Source organism: Gavia stellata, chromosome 10 (assembly GCF_030936135.1).
Source record: "Gavia stellata isolate bGavSte3 chromosome 10, bGavSte3.hap2, whole genome shotgun sequence".
NCBI classification, from domain to species: domain Eukaryota; kingdom Metazoa; phylum Chordata; class Aves; order Gaviiformes; family Gaviidae; genus Gavia; species Gavia stellata.
This window is the reverse complement of record NC_082603.1, coordinates 34,097,302-34,122,023: the sequence shown is the minus strand read 5'-3', so window position 1 is coordinate 34,122,023 and position 24,722 is coordinate 34,097,302. Positions and strand designations below refer to the sequence as shown.

At 46.3% G+C, this 24,722-nt stretch overlaps 1 protein-coding gene across 1 annotated transcript in view; it reads right to left on the bottom strand.

The window, feature by feature from the left end:
• The window catches only part of CACHD1 (cache domain containing 1), a 113,349-nt gene extending 92,070 nt beyond the window's left edge, over positions 1 to 21,279 (bottom strand). Inside the window, exon 1 of the mRNA XM_059821798.1 lies at positions 21,067 to 21,279. Coding sequence (XP_059677781.1) covers positions 21,067 to 21,279 — 213 coding nt within the window. The remainder of the gene's footprint in view (positions 1 to 21,066) is intronic.
• Positions 21,280 to 24,722: the final 3,443 nt, after the last annotated feature.

Genomic DNA, 24,722 nt, shown 5'->3' with positions numbered 1-24,722 from the left:
GCCAGCGTTGTGCAAAGTGGTAGGTTCCACCTCAAATTTGCTACATGAAGAGCTGCGCTGGCATGCAATAGGGGTGGCACGGTGCAATCTGACTTCCAGAAACCAGCATAATAAGAAGAGTGTGGCCAACAGGTCAAGGGAGGTCATTCTCCCCCTCTACTCTGCCCTGGTGAAGCCGCATCTGGAGTGCTGTGTCCAGTACTGGGCTCCCCGGTTCAAGAAGGACAGGGAGTTGCCGGAGAGGGTGCAGCAAAGGGCTACGAAGAGGGTTAAGGGACTGGAACATCTTTCTTATGAGGAAAGGCTGAGGGACTTGAGTCTTTTTAGTCTGGAGGAGAGAAGACTGAGGGGGGATCTTATCAATGCTTATAAATACTGAAGGGGTGGGTGCCAGGAGGATGGGGCCAGTCTTTTTTCAGTGGTGCCCAGTGACAGGACGAGAGGCAACGGGCACAAACCTGGTCATAAGAAATTCCACCTAAACATGAGGAGGAACTTCTTTCCTTTGAGGGTGGCAGAGCACTGGAACAGGCTGCCCAGAGAGGTTGTGGAATCTCCTTCTCTGGAGATATTGAAAACTCACCTGGACACATTCCTGTGCAACCTGCTCTAGGTGAACCTGCTCTGGCAGGGGGGTTGGACTAGGTGATCTCCTGAGGTCCCTTCCAACCCCTATCATTCTGTGACTCTGATTCTGTGACATGCAGAAATTCAGAAATCATCACACAGCATGTTGCAAGATGGATGGCTGCTAAAAACAATACTCACCAAGCAATACAGCAGACGAAACATAAAGCGCATCAGGCAGTTTTTAAGCCTAGCGCTCATTTACTCATTGCTTTGTGCTTTGCTGGAAGCACACAAGACCCTTCCAATGTAAATAAATCAGATTTGCAACCCCCTCGAGGCATTTACACCATTACAGTGATGTAGAACAGCACTAGTGAAAACAAGACCTGGGTTCACATTTTTTCTCTCAACTTTATCTTCCCTGTAGCTACACTCTGTTTTGCTTAGTCTCCAATTTATTTGTTCTATAGCCTCCTGAATAGCTGCATTTAAGACAAACATCCTTATTAAGCACTTATTGTTCCACCTGTTCTGAAGATAAACGTTAAAAAAGGTGCAAAACAGATTCCATATTTCCTGGCTGCTAAACATTTTCCAGATAAAGTACTCATGAGAATAAATGCATTTTAGCAGGGCTCTGGCAACAGCATCTATATGAAATACTTCTTTTCTTTAGCATTGAATTTCAAAATTATAATTAAATTGCTACTTCTGGAACATCTTGCTACCATTTTTCGTTTTCAGGTTGATTTCATTTAATCTCAGATAAAACAGATTTGTTACAAGAAAGGGACAGGGAAAGAGGGATGATCCCTGGGGTGGCAGGACCCATAGGACTGTCACAGCTGCACGGGAACACACTACCCTCTGCCTCCCACATACAACAGCACATCAACCTTATTTTATTTCAGCCTCTCACAATGCACATGTAATGACTATTTTCTGAGCAAAACAGTTGAATATATACTCTGGGATCAATATTAAAATTTCAGCCTTTAAAGAAAAACAAAGGAGTACCATAAGAAGGCTCCATACTGACAGCACAAGCACGAGACTGGATTTCAAAATTTCAATGTGCACAGAAATTTCTGCCAGCTGCAGAGATTGTGCCTGGGAAATTACTCTCTTGACACTGCACCTCACACAGGAGTAGCAGCAAATGCCATGCCGCATTTCATAAATAAAGAAATATTTTCCAATTTTTGAAGGCAGGGAACACCCATCTATTTCTCAAAATTCTCACAAAATACTCACCAAAATTCTCCCATAAACCACAACATTAAAGGCTCCATCAGTGGAGAGAGCTGGAAAGAGATGGTGAAAACCCACCGGGATTATTATGCCAGAAAATACAGAAATTGCACAGAGCAGCCAGCCTCCTGCGAGGAGCGCGATTAGCACGTTAGTTTAATTCCCGCGCATCGCTCCAGCCCACCTGCATTCCCGCAGTGTCAGACCGCGGCCCTTTCTTCATGTATTAATTTTACATGCTCCTCTCTCGCAGGCAGGCAGGGAGCTAACGAGCAGTCCCCCGGGTTTAGTCTGCAGAGGAAAACTGGCAGTGGGACCACAGCTGTTGCCTAATAAGATCTTCATATGAGAAGGCAGAGGAGCTGCCCAACACCAGCAGTCAAGCTGGTTTTAGGAGGTTTTATTTATTTATGTTGAAGCAGCCCTTTCAGACAGTAATCTGCTTCCTTACCATTGCAGAAGGTATAAGCACATGATGGTGTAGCGAAAAGGTCTTACACTGATCAGCCAAGAGCTGTGCCAAATTCCTCCAGACCCATCTCCTGTTGGCTGTTTACCGAAGGCACAGCAGATTTTTAGGTTTATGAACCATTCAAGTCTTTGTGAAAGACTAGCAACTGCTTGGCTTACATAGCTTTCATTGGTGAGATCCTAATCTCCTGCATTCAAAAAAGGCTCGCTTTGATATGCAGGAGATAAAACCCAGACTATTTCACTTAGTTTGAAGCATGCCAACCTGGATGGCATATTCTGCATAAAAAGTTCAGAAGAGAAAACAATGCATGGAAATAGCACTAACCAGCCGGAAACACTTCCAGGACCAACAGGGTACCACACAGCCATGGAGAGCACACAGGTCCCAAGACAACAGTGACCTCAAAACGTTCCTACAACAACTTTCCCTTCCAGGTATTCAAAACTTCATGGGAAAACAAGTGTAACCCATGCATGGTGGCAAGAAACACATTAGATAAGGCAAATATCTTCTCCATCTGGACAGGAAAACACCTACTGAAGAAGGAGTAAGCCATGAAAATCCATCCAACTGTTCATGAAAGCCCAGGCTAATCTCAGGGTGGGAGAAAAGGAGTCATGTTTTACTGCACAGGTGGGTGCAGCTGGCTCAGAGAGCCCAAGGGATGGACCATGGGCCTGGTGGCAGTGGAGGGGCAAGCAAGACCTTCTCCTCTCAACAAGCAGGATCAGCTCAACCGCTTTTGTAACCCTCCTGAATACATGGTTTGCTATAAGAACCAAGCCACCAGGCTGTAGGGTGAGTCAGTTTGACAGATCCTCACTGAAAATAAAGCAGATTCTCATGAGCTTGCTCTGCAACCCTAGGCCTGATACGGCAGGAGCATGTGCCCAGAAGAAGGACCTCCTCCTCATGCAGCAGCCAGCCACGAGGTTGGATGTGCCATCATCTGCCAATGCATCTAACCACAACCTGTGTCTGAATCCACAACTCAAAGTTACTTGCTTCCTACTTCACTGGAGTAAATCTGAAACTGTATTCAACGTGATTGCAAGTTAAGATAGTTAAGATGTCCTTTGCACCTTCCATTTTCACAAAATTAAACCAAGAACTTTTAAAACCTAGTATCTCGCTTCAGTATCTGGATAGGTCAATTTTACAAACAGTTTATAAACAAAAAAAGTCATCAATTGTAGCACACTGCCTATGTTTTAAGAAATATAAAATACAACAGCACCGTAACACCTACAGATGCTGTAGCAGAAGCAAACACTACCGCTTTACTTAGAAACCACACCCTCATCAGTCACGCCTCACTCTACAAGTCAACTTCTTAGGATTCCTCAAATCAAAAATAGATGCCAGACACCAATTAGTAACAGGCTCATAAGTTTATCAACTTAAAACTCCCACTTTTGGAGGAGAAATGATTTGTTGAGACATCTGGAGTTCCCAAACTAAGTGGGATGGCAGAGGGAAAAATGAACAAGGCAGGACTGTATGATCTGTACTCTCTTTTTCTATCCAGTTACATGGATATAGGGAACCTGCGCTCACTTCATATTGTATCAAGTCCCAGAAAGTAAAAAGAAACTTCATTTAAAACTGTCTGAATATCTAGCATTTAATCTGCTTTATTACCAGAGATTCAAACTATTTGTCAAAAAAAAAAAGTCCTCATGCTAAGTATTTCACTTTATTTTAGATACTTATTATCTTTGCCATGTCTTGGAAGGTTATTGTTCACCATGGAGATGACATGTACATTAACAACCTGATCCGCATCCCCATTATCAGCAGAAGAGACTTCTCAGATTTAAATCTATATTCCAAAAAGACACATTCCTACATTCTACTTTTGCACTATGACATTTTTAACACACACTATTACAAGAGGAGTAAAAGCAATGATCAAAACTGAGGAAATCCATGAACTGCCCTCAGATGGGCTGCAGCAACGGCAGACCTGGCTACGCACTGCTCTAACCACATGTCTTTCTGGGTAGGAACATACCGAGCAAAGCAAACAGCAAAAAAAAAAACCTGAGCACATTGCCAGTTTCTTGGGATTTGCCTAGGCAGAAATAAAAACCAACACCACATTTTGCACGGAGCAAGAAGTTCTGTTCTGATTTCACAAATCCATTATTTATTAACACCTTCATTCCAGCAGATATTTACTTTAAACACAACGTACCCCCAAAAAGCCACATTTACGCTTTCAAAGATTCTTAATTTTCCCTTCACTAAGACACTGCTACATTTCCTTGTCCTTGGAGAGTTTTATCTGGGATTATACGTATGTACCAAAACACAGCTGTTCCACTTCTTTGCTCCTTTATTTTTTTCACATAGAAAAACCTGCCTCTATCAGCCACCCAATTAGCTGCTCACTATCAAAAGACTGCTTTGGCCTTTCATCTTCTTGAAAACTGGATTCAAGTGAGAGGGTGTCATGGAAACTGTGTCTCAGGTCATTTCCTGTTTCAGTTTTTAGTCACCAAAAATAAAATAGTAATAATAATACTGGGTTTTTTTCTGATAAAAAAATGAATACTTGTTATCCCAGTCTGCAAAGCATGCAGTAGCTATAAAAAAAAAAAAATACTATTCTTCATGAGAAATCTTCATCTGACAAACTAGGAACCTGATTTTCAATTCAATGTTCAACTAACTCTCCCCTAAAGAAAGTGAAGATCAAATATGAAGAACACAAAAGCTGCACCAAATATGCAATGAAATTAATGAAAAATTAAAAAAAAAAATATATCTAGCTTTCAGAACCTGCATGCTTTTTTATAGTTCACAGCACTACTGTGCAGCATACGCTCTGTGTGTTTCTCTAAATATTTCACTACGCAAGTAGGATAGAAAAGTGTTAGATAATTATACAGAGAATTGCTATCAAGCCACAGAAGGTTCAGGGGCTTTATCTATTCCAACTACCTCCTTTTAGAAACTAACAATCCCAATTACCTCTTGCTTTTGCAAAAACAGTTCAAAGCTTGCTGAATTTCATTATTACAAAAGAGTTGCATTTGACTGGTAAAGCCACAAAAAACCTTAAGACACCAAATCCACAAACATGACAAATTTTAACCAGCTGGTTACAGGTAATATCACATTTGTGCAACAAGCCCACATGAGTGGCACCTGAAATCCATCAGTTTACTAGCACACCTAGAAAGGGATTACGCCTTCGTCCAAAAATTAACAGGCTGGTTGTTTGGTTTTATAGAGAGAAATGCTACGTGCTCATGCTGGGGCTGCCAGCAAAAAGGTGTTGACTGATTTGGCTCAAAAATCTTTTTGCAATTCTTAAGATGAAATTCTCCATCACAGCAATGACATCAATGCATAGTATCTCGGTTTATCCTGAGGTAAGAAGTGCTTTCAAGTGATACAGGAACACAGAGACAGCCCAGCCTACTGGCATTTTCACCTGATTCACGTTCGCTCTAACTTTGGCTACGCATCTTCGTCTTGCAACGCTTTCCAATTTAATACCTTCATACGTCTTTGAAGGTACCTGGGTGTAAGCCAGTCCTCAGCTTTTGCTCTCAGCCACTGCACAACCAACTGCTTTACCCTTTGGGGGAACCTGCAGACGCCCAACTCAAGCCAGACGCAGACCTGCTCTTGCTCTTTCTTGACATGATGGAGTTGCCAGCTGTGACCGCAGCAGAAAAACCATCGGCAAATACGAGGAATCGGAGGAAGACAGCTGGCTGGGGTCCAAGGCAAGAAGCAGAGGTGAGGTACACCGCAAGAGCTACCGCTACCCAAATGTTTGGAGATACCCAACCACCAGCAGCCCCCGGCTCTTCCTCACCTGGCTGTTTTCTTAGAAATACGTGAGCAGCATTTGCACAGCAACCAGCAAGGAATAACTCAATGCACAGAGTACACTTGCCTTTCCCACCAGGGACAGACCATCTAACCGAACTAGAAACCTTCCTCCAAAGGACCCCAATCACATCTGCCCAGCTTTACCACCCTAATTAAAAGTATGTGGCACTTCTCCCCCTCCCCCCTTTTTTTTTAATTATCTTCTCTGTGAATCTTCACTCAGATGTTTCCAAACTGGAGTGCATTTTCTGGGGTCCTTGCAAGGGGACTAAGGTGAAGCTCTCTCTGTTTGTAACCCCCCAGAGAATGTGAATTAGCAGCAACTGCAAAAGAAGATGTCTTTATCAGAGAACTTTAGGATTTTTTTTGTTGAAGTTTGGTCCTTTTTGCCAGTGAAAACTTAATTAGTTGTTCACTAGATTCTTGTTCTCATAAAGACGTTTGACAGGTCAAACTGAACATATCCGTGACCTTGCAGCCTTATTTTTTGAGAAAGAAAACCTTTTCCTTGCCAAGAATCTGTGGTGTACCACAGACAAAAGAAAAAAAAGAAAAAAACCAAAATCCAGCTGAGGGATTAAATAGAAGAAGAAAGATAACATCAGATCTCAAATAATAAATAAACCAAATGCTATTCTGGTAAGTGGCCGCTACAGACAAACCTGATCTGTGGACCAAACCAGAAATAAAGGGACTACCTGGGCTGAGAAAAGTTGTCTCAATGTCAGCGGGCTGGGAAGCCGCTATTGTTGACGCAGACCCACTTGTGCTGCCAGGGTAGCACAGAGCTCATTGCAAATGCAAAGCCCCAGCTGGGGGTAGGAAGAACTAAGCATGTTAAATGCTCGGCTGGTGAGTGCCCATACCAATCGCCCCCGTGTCGGGGAGCGGGGTTCCCTCCCCCACTCCCATCTCGCTCCCCATTATTCTCCATTCAAGCTGAAAGCGAGAAGGTCTTTTCCTCTGCCGCTCGGTGTCAGCCAGACTTGGGAAGCTCCGCAGGAATTGCTGAGAGATCCAGAAACGCACAAAAGCCTCCTTCCACAAAGCGCCCTTTCATCTAGGCAGTGTGTCTATTAAATATGTCCTGTTAATGTGCATACATTTTTATAAAGAGATTATAAAGTGAAGACTCAGTCACTAATTCAACTACACAATAAGATTTTTAAGTCCATTACTAGAAAACTGGGGTTTAAAATGAGTAGCTGGGAATGCTTCGTAATTCCTCTGCAGTAATACTCAAATAGGTCTGGTACCCGCAACAACAGCTGAAGGTGTACTTTGGATGTTTTAATGCTTTCATTTCTTTATCTGGCGACACGTAGGCACCTCAGATGATGACCACTCTGCCTTCGGCACTGTTCAGGGATAAAACGGAAAGGATGATTCAAGCCCTGACAGTGTACCTGCACCAAACATGATGCTCGGAGGAAAGCAGCATCTCCGCTCTGGTGGTTTGGCAACAAGAAAGGTTAAAAAAAATAGAATAGAATTTGATCGGATCCTGCTCTTTCAGTTGTGGCGTCAGGATGAACCGGTGAGCTGCCATTCCTGAGCATTTGCTCCTGCCCTCATCAAAAATGACGCAGTAAACAGCCACTTTTTCCGCTTTCTCCCTTCTACCCCTTTCTACATCTTTTTCCTCCCTTTCCTTTGCCCGCAGGGGCTCAGCATCTCCCAAGATTTTGAATAACTCAGTCAGGTAGATATAAATTCCAGCCAGCCCTGTGAGAAAGCAAGCTATTTTCTGTTCACCAAAAGGCAAAAAAAAAAAAGAATCTGTCTTTCTCTTTCTGCATCAAAGCAAGGCCGCAGTTGACAACCTTCACCAGCGTGGGTACGGCTGTATGCCAGCTTCACATACCGGCCTTTGTAGGATCTGCAGCTAGCCACGCTGCCAGCCCACAGACTTGCTATAGCAAGGTTTTAATATTTTAAATATATTTTTGGACACACAGCCAATCAGACTTAGGGCCCCATGCTAACACTGGCTCTAACCTTCTTTCAGAGCAAGAATCCCAAAAAGGCTGTGAATCTGTTTTCAGTATTAAAATGAAATGGCATCTCCTAGCAGCAGCGGCAAAAACCCAGTCCAGCTCCTCGTCACGGATGCAGAGGAAGAGCGGATGGCTGCAAAACCGCTGGGTTTTGCCACGCAGACATTGCTCTGCAGATCTTCAGGTCTATGCATTTGCAGGCCTCGGTGTCCACCCAGCTCCCCGCCAGTCCCTCAGGCATATCGTCCATCAAGTGCAAAATTTCAGGGGATCTGTTACAATCGTGTTATTTCTCGTGCTGACCAGAGAGTTGTGTCCATCTGTCGTATGGGAGCTGTGAACCGACCACCTCAGGCCCACGCACACCACGCAGAGGAGAGCTGAGTGCTCATCCGATGCCGATGGGCAGGGAAATTGCTTCCAGCGCGCTGGTGGTACTGGAAAGCAAGGAGACAGGGAATGGCAAAAACGACACAAAACAAGCGAACAAGAGCTCAGGAAATGGTGGAGCCATGCTGGAAGACAGCAGAAACCCAGCTCTGCTGTACCTCTGGTCTGCACAAGAGAGCCTGAAGTACAACTACATGGGAAGCCCTGCCGCTTCCAATGAGTCAAGGTTTGGGGTCAAAGGCCTTGAAGACACAATAACTTTTTTTTGTATCAAAGCTGCACCAAGATGTGGATTAATAAAAAACAGGTAAGAGCCTGGAATAAGCCTGACTGACACTATATGCACATTTAGCAAAGCAGCTCTCATCCAACTTAGGTCAGAAGGGACAACAGCTTTCATTACATTCTCAAAGAAATTCAAGGCATATGTGAAGGCACATAGAAAAGTGGCTTTACCATCTTGTGAGGCAACATGGCATTCTGGTCATGGTGACTCCAGGGACAGATTCTGCACCTTCAAAGAACATGGGAGAAGGGACGAACCAGCCCAACCTTCCTCTCCCTACTTAATTTGGAGAAGAGAAGGTTCCGGAGACACCTTATTGCAGCCTTTCAGTACTTAAAGGGGGCTTATAAGAAAGATGGGAACAAACTTTTTAGCAGGGCCTGTTGCAATAAGACAAAGCGTAATGGTTTTAAAGTAAAGGAGGGTAGATTTAGACTAGATATAAGGAAGAAATTTTTTACAATGAGGGCGGTGAAACACTGGAACAGATTGCCCAGAGAGGTGGTAGATGCCCCATCCCTGGCAACATTCAAGGTCAGGTTGGACGGGGCTCTGAGCAACCTGACCTAGTTGAAGATGTCCCTGCTCACTGCAGGGGGGTTGGACTAGATGACCTTTAAAGGTTCCTTCCAACCCAAACTATTCTATGATTAAACCCAAAACAATGCATTTCTCTACTAAAATCTTTAATGACTGTATTCTAGCTGCTTGTATTTTCTTTTCCCTTTTAGCATGAATTTTCAGGCTCTAATAAATCATCCAGATGACACACTCGAAGCAGAGAGCACACTCAGCAGGTCTTACTTTTCAAATGAGCCTTCACGTAGCAGGTCTGCACTCATTTTGTCCTGACTCCAAGTCTTCCCTTCCCTTCTCAGAATAGCTGCTGCATCTCTGCTCCTCAAAAAAAAAAAAAATCCTCCCTTTCAAGCAGTGAAAATCATGGTGATGTATGTTGGGTTTCATCTATTTTTGGAGGCTGACTGTCTATTCTTGGACACATACAAAAAAGCAGCGTTTGAAAGTCTGAGGCTGCAATTACCAGAACATTATTTTTTTAAACATATTTCTAGACATACAGTCAACAACTTACTGAATAAATACATAAATATGAAGGGGGAGGTAAAATTACATTTACATGAGATAATGGGGAATCAGTATTTTAAAATTCATTAGATTCAATTCCTTAGCAAATAGAAATAAATGACTCGTCATTTCTATTAAGCTAGATATCTACTATTATGGCAATGTTGCAGCTATTTTAATTTTGGTCTGGTATCCAGTAGTTTAAATGGAAATACAGTATCATCAGGATGTCAATATCTAAAACGTTAAAAACCGAACACAACTTTCACAATAAAATCCCGCAGTCCCAGCAGCGAGCTCAGCACGGCATGGGTACCTCCGCCAAGAACAGCTGGATCTCCAGCTAACTGATTTTAACGATTTCAAGACCATCAAGCATATCCCTCAGAGCAGCTACCGAAATCATCTAGGGCTACGTAAAACATCACAGCAGCAGAATTCAAAAGGAAGAGCCAGAATATTATAATTTAAAATGGTAGTTTCATTTTAGTCAAAAATAAAAAATGAAAAATAGACTTCGTTCCCACGTGGCACTACTGAGCAGTAATCCATAAAAGAAGCTAGGCTACTTAAGTGACGTTAGCTTTATATTTGCGACCTCGACATTGGTGAAGCTATTCTAAAGCTAAAAAAGTTTGAAAAGTTTGCAATTTTCATCTTCCTCCTGCAATGTGTTTGAATATTAACTTCTTTCAAAAAATTTTTTTTTAAAAAAATCATGACCTCCCACAAGCAAGACACAAGAGACTGTGTATCCAGGAATAACATTTTCTAATTTTAATCTAACAGACCAAAGACATTGAAATTTACGGTTTAAAAACAGATGCCTGACCACTGCTGGATAATGTGACGAACGAGCCATCCTCAGTGCTTATTCCTGTCTTCCTGCCTGCACCAGAAAGTGCAGTTTTCCCTGTAAATTGTTTCCTGTAGCTGAACTCCACCAAGCCAGACCAAGGCAATAAATCCCACATCACACTTGGCAGTCCTGGATAGCCACTGGCAAAAGAAATGAAAGACAACTAAGAAATTCACATTATACGTGATTCTTTGGGCAAACAATATGCCCAAGGAAGTCTAACTACCTAGACCGCAGTTGTAGCATATTTAAATTAAACACCCTTTCATTGTTAAAATTGTCAAATGTATTATCCTCAAATTAAATGTCCTTTTATTTTATCCTTTGTATGCCTTTCATACAACACAAAAATACTGTCTCTAAAATGTTGGTTTGGCCGCCCTCATATACACCAGTCCACAAGGGCTTGACCGTGCCGGCTGTTGTCAACTGGAAGCTGAACCTGCAGACCATGCACCCGCTTCAGCCTCCACTGCTAACAAAACACTGAACTAAAATTAATGATCCACTGCGTTGAAGACGCTTTTACCCCTCCATTTTACACTCCTTGCAACAACAAGAGATCCTGCTTCTTTCTTTTCCTCCAAACGGTGTTTAGGTCTCCAAAATCAAAAGTCAGCCACCCCATATGACTTCAGTATCCGAAAAAAAAAGGGAAAATAACGTCCTAGTTCACTGACCAGAAAGAAACAATAAAAATATCCTAAAAAAGACCTTCTTCTGTACTAATCTTCCATCAGCATTTGCCCACATGTGGATTTGCAATGGACAGGCTACCACTGAAAGCAAACACTTCAGGCAAACTTAATTTTGCTCCCACAAAGCACATGCCTCTGTCGCCATACCAAGGCGGCTGTTGTAAAGTATTCTCAAAAAGTGCTCCTCACCTGGTGCTTCCCAACGCATCCAACATCTCGGCGTCTACTTCACCCTGAAAAGCATCACACGACTGTTTTTCCTCTTCCTTGCTGTTTCAAGTCAAAATAGTACTAGTGCAATTCAAACACAACCGGTATCTGCTGAGGACTTGGGCCTTCTCCTGTTCCCAAAGCAGCAGCCAGGTTTGGGATGATGCATCGGTGAGCTGAACCATCCCACACCGTAGCACACAACCTGATATGCAGAGACGTGGAACGGTCCCTGGCCAGGAACCATTCCGCCGTCACCGCTGGCCACGCCGTCATCCGGATGCTGCTGAACACCTCTCCCTGCGGCTGTAGCACTATTCAACCGGTTTTCACACCCACTTGCCACCACGCGGTAAGGGGGAAGGAGAGGAAATGATCACAAGCATGCAGCCATCATGCAGCTGATCTTTGTGCTAACATGGCTTCTGGGACAGAACTGCTGAAGATTGCTGCTCATTTGGTTAAAATCAAGCTATTTTTGCTAGCTTGCTGTTCCTTTTAGTATCAAATGCTACCTTCACACAAAAGGAAAGTCTGCTATGATAACATCTTACACTCCTGACCCACACAATTCGGAGTTCCTTTATTTTCCAACAAATAAAAGGCAAAGAGCCCTCCTGGCTCTCCGTGCAATCTTCCCAAGGGCTGGTGAGCCCTTTCCAGCCCTGGCTCAGAGCCTGGACTTGCTCCAGGCAAACACGCTCCCACTACAGCTATTTCTGGGAGTCTGTGCCTTCTCCCCTCCGCCCCATCACCACAAACACCTCCCCAGGTTTTGTTCGATATTACTTCTGAGATGAACATATGACCCAAGAAGAAATATTTCTAATCCTTCCTTTGCTGAAAGCAAGAGAAGCAGGGACTGAACCAGAGACAGGGAGGTCATGGGAGCACCTCAGCCCTTTGGTGTGGTACTGTCGTATCATCACTGTCAAGCTCAACTCACCTTCAGACACAATCTGGTCTGAAATCCACAAAAAAGGGCACAAAATACTCATATACCAGAGCAAACACACAAGAAATTCTGCTTAAGGCATTCCAGCTTCTAGAAACCTTTATGGCAACTTCCAGATGTGTCTATTTTAAAGCCTTTTTCCCTGGCCTCATTCCCACCTGTGAGCATTGTAAGTACAGCCAAAAATTCATAGGATCATAGAATGATTTAGGTTAGAAAAGACCTTTAAGATCATCAAGTCCAACCATTAACCTAACCCTGCTAAGTCCACCATTAAAGCGTGTCCCTAAGCGCCTCATCTGTATGTCTTTTAAATACTTCCAGGGATGGGGACTCCACCACCTCCCTGGGCAACCTGTTCCAGTGTCTGACAACCCTTTCAGTGAAGAAATATTTCCTAATATCTAACCTAAACCTCCCCCGGTGCAACTTGCAGCCATTTCCTCTTGTCCTATCACTTGTCACTTGGGAGAAGAGACCAACACCCACCTCTCTACAACCTCTGTTCAGGTAGTTGTAGAGAGCAATTTCTATCGCATCGACAAAGTACGTGCAAAAGACGGCCAAAACCGGACAGAGAGCACTGGCTAGAGAGCTCCACAGAACTGCTGAAAGTAAAATGACAGCTTTTCTCAAAAAGGTGTTAGGGCTTTTTTGCTCTGCTAGCAGAGCGGTTGCAGCCTCGAATCACACAGTCATAAAACTGTGTGCTCAAAGGAAAACAGCACTAGTGAAAAGCTGGTTTTATCAGCTGCTTCTGGTTGAGAAGCTGGTAAAGGGAGATGTAATAGTTTGTTTTTACGAAAGACTGTAATTGTGCAAATATACTTTTGCAAAATCACTTGGGAGACTCTACAGAGGCCTTACGGGGAGTTGATAAAAGTGACTCCATTAAAACTTTTCATTGGATTGGAAATGAGTATTATTGACTTGTGGCACCATGATTTTTTCAAAAGTCAACTCAGATTTTCTCTGCTGAATTAGACATATAGCATCATACGGAAATCTGTACCAGGGAGGAACACACATAATGCAAGATTCAAGCAATGACATAGCACGCACTCTATTTCATATTAGAAAAAGCATGTCTTCACAACAGACACTGGGTGTATCAATGTTACTAAACTCTGTTTTCCATGGGAAAGAGAGCACAAGGATATCCTTTCAGATTTCATCAACATTGCACATTATTCAACAACAATAAACTACAGGAAAGCGATGACTTCAGAATGCAGTCCCTCCGTACCTTATAATTTTATACTATATTCTACATTAAGCCTACAATACAAGAAGAGGTAGTATAGCTCTTAATCAAAACCTCAGCAGAATTTCTGACATACAAAACAAAGGCTGATGCATCAAGTAAGTTACTTAAATTTCAAATTTTAAACTATATCATCCACGTACAGGAAAAAAAAAAGTGAGTATTTTCCTGTTCAACTACATACAAATAAATCATTCCTGGGACATTATCCAACCCTTTCTGAAGTCCCCAGCAAAGCCCCAGTAAGCTCTGCCCTGTGAAGCGTTGCCATTAGTAGGCTTCACGGAGAAGGGGTAACCCTGCACCCCAGCCCTGAGCAGTTCAAACTACGCAGCATCCTGACAAAGGACATACAGAAATTTGGGTTAATTCCTTATGGCTGGGCACTTCCACACATTAACTGACAAGGCTCCGATCATTTCTTTGCCAATTTTTCACCAATAATTGATGAACAGAAAACAATAATTGTTAAACAACAAAAAAACCTGTTAACACTTCCTTTTATCCACAGACATAAAATAATAAATGATAAACACACACACACAAAAAGTCTTTCAATACTTCACATTTCCTTCCATTCTCAAACATATCTTGCTTTTCTGTCTGAAAGAAGGTGAAGCACTCAATTTTGTTTGACAATAAGCATCACATTTTTTCTCACCAGTGCCTGGCCAAGCTACTGGTAGCAGAGCAGCTTCTCTGCCATGCTCAGACTGTCAGGCAGTAACTGTTCCTCCTCTGCTGAAATAAGCCAAGAAAAAAGTGGGCTAACACACGCTGTATTTACTTTTGCCCTCTTAACATACGTGTTATCAGTGCTGCCACAGCTGAGAGACTCCCAATCACTTTATGCTGTACTTGGATTTTTTGCTGCTAATAACCCCTCCCGTCCCTGCCACGACTGGCAGGGTCCTTCGTCGCAGCAGTGCAGGGGACAGCTAATTATCTACCAACCCACCTTGCTGCACCACACTCGGCAACTTTTATCTGCACAGGACAGCTGCATTCTCCCCGTTTGAAGTGAAATGTCAGTCTTCGCTAATGCAAGAAGACTTACATCACTAACGACGTCCCGACACTTTGAAGAAACAACTCAAAGCCTAATTAAAAATTCAGATTCGGTCTCCTACGTGCAGCCATTTTCACTGCCCTTCCACCAGGACCTCTCTCTATCTTTTTGAAATGTTTCATGCTAGAAAAAAAAGAATCCGTGTGGAACAGGATGAAAAACTGCTGCAGTCTTGGGCTTTCAGAGAGCCTTGAAAAAGGCTGCTGTAGCTGGATTCAGACCAAGACATAATCATGTAAAACAGATGAGGTTTTACTCCACTGGTTTCTACTCTGTAATTATTACTAAAGTGAGCACTACTGCCAAATAATAATTAAAAAAAATAAATATATACATATATATAGTCAAACATTTATCAGCCTTCCTTACTTACATTTTTCTACTGTATTTCAGCTTCACAAGCTGGAAACAACCTGAAAATAAAAGGGAAAAAAAAAAAAGGGAAGCGTTTTTCTGTGCTGTCGTTTGGCCGAGGGTCCGCAGAGGACCAGGTTTCAGACCCGGTGCTGGAGGACTTGCAGTGCTTCACATCACTTGCTGTGCAAGTACCTTGCAGTCACCAACAGATTTATTTGTAAATACCCATAGAAAGAAGTGGGGAAATGCATGAAACCCCTGATTTCAGAGATGGAGAACCACGGTTCTGGCATTTCAACTTGTCTGCAGTGCAGCTCGAAATGGGATTTACCTCTTTTAAGTCATAAATCCACTGCCATTATCCAGAAGACCATCCCATTAGAAAAAAAATACCGTATTCTGTCAATGTTCATTTTCAAAGAGATTAAATAAATGGACAGTTCTGGTGACTGCAACTCTTTGCCACCACCCAGAAATCTTCAAAGAATGTGGATTTTTCAGAACAACCGTGTCAAGGCATCCTCCTCATATAAACCGCTGGACATCTCCCCATCTCGGCATCATTCTGGTCTGCACACAATCTGTTCTTCTTCAAAAACATATGGCCAGAAAAGTTATTAGTAAAATAAATAAATAATACGCTTGCCAATCAACCTGGAGAAGCTTGTACTATGCCGTTTATTATTTTACACATTGTTACATCACGTGAGGAAGTATTAATATAAAAAGAAAAAAAAATAAAAGGGGGAAAAAAAAAAAATCAGCAAACTGCTGTTGTCAGAGTCGCAATGCATTTTTTTTCTTCCAACCTCCAAGATCAGTAACAGACAATGAGAAAGGGCTGTTCTTCCTTCACGGAGTAAGTGTAAAGGATTAAGATGGCAGAGCTGCCTTCAAAAATATTCAAGGCCCTCTGGGCCTGTAACTTTCGTTACTATCTGGCTAGAAACATCAACATGCATTCTGAAAGTTATAGAAGCACTTAACAATGCTTTTCATCTTCAAAGCATTGCTTAATCCTTTCAACTCTCACTGCAAGTATAATAGCCCCATTTTGGAGGCGGAGATGTTACCGTGCCCCACACTATCAAAAACTAGTCCTCACCTTGGACGCCCCGTGCAGATTTAGAGGGTTAAACCTTGCCAAAACCAAACAAACGCTCACAAAAGTTCTGATTTATTCTTTTTCTGCCTTCACCTCCCAACCAAAGAATTTCAGTTGTTTCAACCAACAACCTACTCTGTTAATTTCAACCAGGTCAGAGAAGCCAGGCTCAGACGAGCCAGGTAACAGGGATGGTGAAACTCCACCAGCAAACCAGGTCATGCCACAACCGCCAATTTAGTTGTGATTTTAGTATAAAGGGGCGCTTAGCTTTTAATTAGTGCTGAGCATCAGCTCTGCCCAGGAGAATATATTACAGGACTGTCACGCAAGCTGCTCATTCACCAAGCTCCAGCCCTCTGCGAATTATGACATCGGGCTATTTAAGACGTAGTCTACTGAGCAATGACAAGTAATACGGCTGCTCAGACCGGCAAGCGGAGATGTGATTGCACGCCGTCTTCCACGCAGCTGCCAAAAGCTGCTCCCTGTAACGATACGGACTCTTGTCAACATGTGCTCTAGCTAACAAAAAAAAAGATAACAGTTATGGGCGACTGTAGGTACAGTACCTGCGTCCTGCTGCAGGCACAGCACGCCCGCGCGAACCAGCGGCTTCTCCTCCTGCCGCTGTCACAGCGCAGCACCCTCCATCCCGCGGGAAGGAGAGGGAAGAGTAAGACATCGCAGTGTGGCTGTTCCTGGTTAATTTGGAAGAAGCATTGATGAACTTTGGGGAGAACCGTAAGCAGATCACCTCTATCGCTCAGGACAAAAAAAGGCGCAAGCATGCACATGCAAACACCATCCCATACCCCAACACATAAAAGGAAATACATGCGACATTAAGATACAGCAATGTCATTAACTGTGGGTTTGGCAGAACTGTCAAACAGAGTGGGAACAATAATTAATTGGTGCAATAGAGGAAGTCAGACAATCGATGAACTTTCTATATTTAACCACTCCTGGAGGAATAACACCCAGGACGGTAATGCACAGACACCCAGGAACCCGCACATCCTTTGGCACTGCAGCGCACAACACGTGTTCCCACTAAGTGAATACCTCATATGATACAAATGTGTGCGTTTTAATTCGAAACTTAAGTAAGAAACCGTTAAACTGCTGTTCAATATGTTTAGCGAATGATGCATCTCACGAGTTGTCACCTACGATACATTATCCTCAGCTGCTCTATGCTGTACCATTTAAGGAGTAAGTTTATATATGAAATCAGAGCACTTACATGGGCGAGAAAACAAAGCATTACTTAAAGGTAATAGTCAGACAGTGCACTGATGCACTCATGCAAGTCTCTATAAATAGAAAGCTGCGGTGTGCCAAAAACAACTGTCAGGCTGACGCTGGCATCAGAAATCTCTCTCATCCCCACTCTTCCTATAGCTTCAACCTATATTACAATGCAGACGTACATGCACGTCATTCCTCTCAACAACGCAACATAACGCCATTTGATTAAAAACGCTAAGTCCTTATTGCTGTTGGACTAATTACCTGAAATACTGTTAGAAGAAAAACGTATCGCAGGAAGTCGGTACTGCACGAAGGAGACGGATCTCGTTTACAGCACTGATGGCTGCTCCAGCAGAAATCAAATTTATTTTCTATCTCACAACTTCCACATTCATTTCACAGGTATTTAAGGCTCAGAAATTTCGTGGTTCTCCTCTTACCAATTCCATTGCTCCTCTAGTGTCTGCTCTGGAGGCTCCACCTCATCCTCCCTTCCTGCATTTATGGAGGCTCCGTCTACGATTTCCCCTTTTCCAGACTCAAACACACCCAAACCAACCTCTCACCTTCACTCTATTTAAGCATTTCCACCTGCTCCTTCACTCATTGGATGCTTCCTCCCCACCTCAGACCTATCCTTCCTCCAAAGCCCTCTCCCGCAATCACCTCCCGCTCCGGCAGCTGGTGACACCACCTCCTGCCTATTACCAGGATGCGCAGACGTGGGAGCTGCAACTGGCGAGGACCAAAGCACGAAGGCAGCACGCAAGGGAAGCGTTAAATCCTGCCGCTTCCTCCTCTACAATTTACGAAACTAAATAAAACCGCAGCTCCCAAATGGTTGGATGTTAATCCTTCCTCTTGCTACCGCAACTTCCTCTCACTAGGTCCTGATTTGGGGCCTGCCTCCACGTCCCCCTCTAAACCCAGGGTGACCTCCCTGGATTTATATCCAACTAAATCCCAAAAGCGCTGTCGCTCTTCTTCCGAAATCCCCCACCCCTCCTTTCTGCCCGGGCACAGCCCTGCCACGGCACCTGTTTGCAATGCCCCGAGCATCCCCGCTGTGCCGACGACGGTCCTGGCGCACGGGCAACCCACCACCTGGCACCGCCGCTGGCCCACCACCGCTCACCAACAGCCCCGCACAAGCGGAGAAAAGGGTAGTTCTGCGCCAGCTACACCCGGCCCCGCCTGAGCAGGCTTAGGAAATTTCTGCCCTAAAATCAAGTGAGAAGCAGGGGCTGCAGTGACACATGTCATAACATTTTTTGTTCTACTGCAGGAGGTCAGCAAAGAAGCTTCTAAAATCAGGGGAGGTTTGTTCCCACCGGTTTTTAATCTTAAACAGCTGTAATAATGTTACAGGGGAGAGCAAAGGACAGGCTGCGTGTTAGCTTGATGGGAGTTAAGGCAGCCAAAATATTAAGCATATAAAAATAGAGCTCAGTATGAAAAGGGTTTTCAGAGTTTAACTACCAGTTTCACCACATTAAATTACTCTGGGGCCTTAAATATGCAACTAATAGCAAACACAGTTTTAACACTATTTGCATCCCTGTGCACCGGCGTCCAGATTGTTCCCGAGTTCGTAACATCGGTACAATGCTGGGAAAGAAAAGCTGGCTCATCCCACTGTCGGCTAGCGTATCACAGCAAGGTGACCACGTATATTTTTATGAGTTGCTTTTTTAAAGGCAATACGTGTTGAGATGATCGTATCGGATTTTGGGGGTTTTTTAACACCAGAAACAGATTTAGTAATACAATTGTACTGACTTAATGTGCATTAACCAGAGACTCCACCATTTACAGGATTATGCGCGCACCTTTTGAGGGGAAATACATACATGCATGCATATGCACGGCATAGGAAAAAAAGTGACTTCCTTGAATTCAGTACATCAATAATCTACCTTGTTAAGTGAAGTCATTTAAATCCACCTCTTCTTAGCATCGAGGACAAGAGACAGCGCAGTGTTTTCCCGGACAAAACGCAGCCCTAGGAGGCCGGCTGACACAATGATGTTCCAGAGGTGAGAGAATGAAGCCAGTTTAGGGAAGATAAAAGGCCATTTGGGTAGAGACCCCTGCTGATCCTATGAAAGTGTCTCCTTTTCAATTTGGGAGGCTTTTAAAACTGCATTTGCTATTGACCATACCTTCCCCTGAAAGCCGCTGGGGATCTGATTTCACTTTTACCCCCCCGGAGAGGGTCGGAGCCGACAGCTGTACTGCAGGTACCAGCACACCCTGCAAGTCCGACCAGCCCCTACGCGGAGCACCCCATGAAGATGCAGCCCGAGATGCAAATAACCCCTCATCACCACCTTCACCCACACCCCCGAACGAATTACAGCATCTGAATAAACTTGTCCAAACGCACGCTGGGGCCGGGAAGCACTTCTTTAGCCCGATCTGAGCGTCTTCGGGCAGGACCCGACTCATTACAGCTCCGTGCCTGCGGGCAGAGGGATGCTCGGGCCGGAGGCAGGTTACCCCCAGCCCGACAACCGCCCCGCAGCGCGGCGGGCTCAGCCCCAAGGCCGGGCTCGGACCCCTCCGCAAAAACCGGCCTTCGGGGCTCGGCGGGGGAGGCGGTTTCTGCCCGCTCCTATTGTGCAAATTACAAATAAAACGGGAGTCCGTCCGCGCTCGCCGCCCCTCAGCCCGCCCCGCGCTCGCTCCTGCCGCGGAGCCGCCCGCCCGAGCCGGCCCGGGGCCGGGGGGAGCGGGGCCGGGGCTGAGGGGAGCGGGGCTGAGGGGAGCGGGGCCGGGGCTGAGGGGAGCGGGGCTGAGGGGAGCGGGGCCGGGGCTGAGGGGAGCGGGGCTGAGGGGAGCGGGGCCGGGGCTGAGGGGAGCGGGGCTGAGGGGAGCGGGGCCGGGGCTGAGGGGAGCGGGGCTGAGGGGAGCGGGGCCGGGGCTGAGGGGAGCGGGGCTGAGGGGAGCGGGGCCGGGGCTGAGGGGAGCGGAGCTGAGGGGAGCGGGGCCGGGGCTGAGGGGAGCGGGGCCGGGGCTGAGGGGAGCGGAGCTGAGGGGAGCGGGGCCGGGGCTGAGGGGAGCCGGGCCTGAGGGGAGCGGGGCCGGGGCTGAGGGGAGCCGGGGCTGAGGGGAGCGGGGCTGAGGGGAGCCGGGCCGGGGCTGAGGGGAGCCGGGGCTGAGGGGAGCGGGGCCGGGGGAAGCCGGGCTGAGGGGAGCCGGGCTGAGGGGAGCCGGGCGACCCGCGCAAGGGGGAGGGAAAGTTTGCGAAGAAGAAAAGAATCGGGGGAGGAAAGAGAGAAAGGAATGAAGGAAGAAAGGGCGAAACAGGAATCGGGAAGAGCGTGTGGAGGAGGGAGGGAGGGAGGGAGGGAAAACCAGGCGAGGCGCGGGCCGGGCCGGGCCGTACCTGCATGGTGACGACCCCCAGCTCCTCGGTGGCGAGTTTCCTCATCTGGGTGGCCAGAACTTGCGCCTCGTCCAGGATGGAGAACTCCGCCTCGGCGGCGCCCAGCCCGCAGAGCAGCGCCAGGCAGAGGAGGCCGAGCGGCCCCCGGCCCCGCGGGCGGCGGCCCCGGGCGGTGGTGGCGGCGGCCTCCTGCCGCCCGCCGCCCCGCGCCATGCTGCCGCGGCGGGAGAGCCGCGGGCACCGCCTCCGGCCAACTTCCCCCCCCCCGCCCCGCGACTCCCGCGCCGCCTTCCCCCGGGCCCCGGGGGCCGGCTAGGGCTGCGGCGGGGCGGTCGCCATGCAGGGCGACGGCGGCGGCTCGGCGGGCGGCCGCTGCGCCCCGCGCTGCGCGCCCGGCTCCGGGGACACTGCGCGCCGCGGCCCCGCCGCTGACTGAGCGCGGCGGCGGCTGCGGAGAGACGCAAACTGCGGAGCGGAGGAGGAGCGGGAGCGGCGGGGCCGGGATCGGAGTCGCCGCGGGGAAAGGGAGGCGTCTGGTGCCGCCGCGCTGCGGGCGGGGGCAGCGCGGGGCCGGGCCGGGCCCCCCCTCCCCGCCCCGCCCGCTGCCCGCGGGAGGGCCGCGCTGCCCCCCGCGGAGCCGGGGGGGGGAGCGGGGCTGCTGCGGGGGGAGCGCGCCCGGGGGGGCACGGCAGGGGCTGGGGCTGCAGCCCGCGCTGCGGCAGCGGCAACCGCAAGCGTTTGCTTCATCGGCCGTGAGCGGAGTCGTGAGAAGTCGCCACGCTTGCTCCTTCCTTTAAACTTTTTTTCCCACTTTTTTTGGAACTTTTTTTGACCTTTTTTTTTTTTTTTTAAAGCCTACTCTTTTCTTTTAAATCAGAGTGCAACGTTCCCCTCTCCTCTCGCAACCCAGAGCGCGAAGGCATCCCTCCCCGGGCAGCACGGACTTGTGTCAAGCCATGAGGCTTGAGAAAGCCTTTATCGTGCATCAGGGGTGGAAAATAAAGAAACGAAAGGGGCCCACGCAAAGCCTAGCCCCCTCCATGGCCCAAAACCGACAGCCCTCCGCCCGGGCAGAGCGGCACGGAGAACCCAACAAGCCGAGACCCCTGGAGAAGCGTCCCCTTTGAGAGACGATGCGTTGGGGTAGGAACAAAGCCAGGTTAGGGGCGACGCAGAGAAACCTCTTTCCACAACCTCGGCTCGTAACGCCATCGGCCCTGGAAGCCTCTTCCCCCTGCACCGGGTGATATGTGGCAGCGTCTTTCTCAGTCCCTCGTCCTCTTCACACCTTACACCTTCCCTCCTCATCGCGCGCCTCGTTAGGAACACGCCAGAAGCCTTGCGTACACGTTGGGTTGTATTAGAAAAACACGTACAGGGGAATAAATTTGCCAAATGGAAGCAGGGGTCCCTTTATGCGGCGCCTGGCAGCGATTCCTGCCCAGCAGTCGGCGAGCCCAAGGACCCAAATACTCAGCATGTACGAAATACACACCCTCTAGATTTACTCTTCATTATTTCACGCTTTATGTCAAAACCCTGCGAGTGTATACAATTTTTAAATAAATCTGACTTGGAGTGGCTAGATGGCTTCGATATCCACTTCACCAGTTAATTTTTTTAACAGCGTCCTTCCGGAGTCACTCGTGTCCCGCAGCAGGCAGCATCCGCTGGCATCTCTCGGGGTCAGGTTTTTACCTGCCGCTGTTCTTCTAGGGGACGTCAGCAAAGCTCTCTTTCATTTGGTTTTAATAAACGAAATTTAATTCTTGCTACGCAAAAGCCGTATCAGTTTATCCCTGGCTTTTGTTCATTTAGGTGGTTACGGGTCTAACATAATATATTTTTTTTCGGTGTTCCTGAGGAGGACTTCTGGTTCAGCAAAAGCAATCTAAACCAAAACGACGGCTTTCAAAGCTGCCATGATCGGTATCTTGTATTTCTGTTGCTGAAGCAGCATTTGCTACCTGAAAGACAAGGAATTTTCTTTCCAACATGCTGAAGCTTTTGGACTTCTGTTGGAATATTTTCCCTGGGCCCAAGAGAGAGAAGCAAAACTGAGCCAAATTCGCTCTTAGCACTAGTCATTTTCGTATTACATTTAATGGGTTTTTTATTAGATTCACTAGTGTAGGATGCAAAGGTTTTAAATTACAGTGAAAAGCTGAGTGGTTTTCAAATATCTTGGCTAAACTACCCATATTTTTTTTCTTTTATTTCTGACCTTAGCTGCATGTTTGAAAAGAAAACTCCATCTCTGTGAACTTTGTTACACAAAAAATTAGCAAATCAAGGTCACAGCTGGAGCTAAGTCAGTAGCTAGGTGCATTAGCAACACCACTGAATTTCCCGCTATCCAAGTCATCCAATTCATGCACCCGATCACGAAATCACGGGGCGAATGCTACAAATAGTCTTCTTTTTTTTTTTTTTTTTTGGACAAACTAACCTCAGGAAATGAATGAGGCAATTGTCCTTCTGGTTCCAAAGCCCCGGGATCCTGCTCATGGCGAGGGAACCCACTGAACAGGTTTAACATTTTCGTGTACAATCTAAACTCATTTATTCTACAGCCCTCGAGGCAAACCCGGACGACTCCTGGAGTTCCCATATGCTTCATGCCTACACCGCTGCCTCCCCAGACGAGCTAGCCAGCTTTCAGCACGGCAGCAGCCAGCAACCCTTCCTTCCACCCTGCAGCCTCCTCGTCTCCTGTATTTATGAGGGTGATGTGGAAAGCAGACCCGATGCAGAATTGTAACCCAAGTGGTGCCATTCCTGAATTAGTCGTACCCGCGCTTACTTTCACGCATCAAAATATTTAAAGAAAAATAGGAAATAACCCCCTCCAAAATGCCACAGGGAAAAAAGACTAGGTTATCTAAAAAAACCCCAAAATTCAGATTGTATGATCTTCGGAGTCACAGGACATCAGTCAAAACTGCCAGTTCAGACAACCTGATGTTTATTGCCCTCTCAAACCAGGCTGGTCGTTGACACACTCAGATTTCAGGCTGACGCAGCTGTGGATTAAATCGGTCTCCTCAGGCTTTAGAATAAGCCTTGGAGCAGAGGAGGATTGCCCTTGCTTGGTGCTGTAGGGTTGTGGCATCCCCAGAAGCGGAGTGTATACGTGCTGCAGGCTGGAGAGGGAAAGGACCGGTAAGATGCCAAGAAGAGAAGAGATGAAGTCTCAACTACACTAACAGCATTCAGGCATAAATAATGCAGCCATTAAAATCTGCAAAAATGAGGCCACCCTAGAAATATGTCCCTTTTTTTTAAAGAGCAAGTAAAGAATGAATCTGGAATTTAAGTGCTGGAGTATGGGAAGAAGAGGAACACGTCAGATACAAATCCCAGAGCCATGGTGGGAGTAAACATGCTTTTGATAGCAGCATATGCAGATGCCGAATAGGTCAGTGTATGGCAACGCTGGGAAACAGAACAAGTGAGATGTCTCCAGAATAGCTGGTACATGTGACGGCACCAAAGCAAAGCACTATTTCTGTGGCGTATGATTCAACACGGTTTATTAATTGCATATATCCCGCTGTAGAGATCATGACATTATTGATGTATCTTCTAAAGTTCCTTCACAGATAAATATTTAATTTATATTTTAAAAACTGTCATCTAGCTGTATATACAGGTAC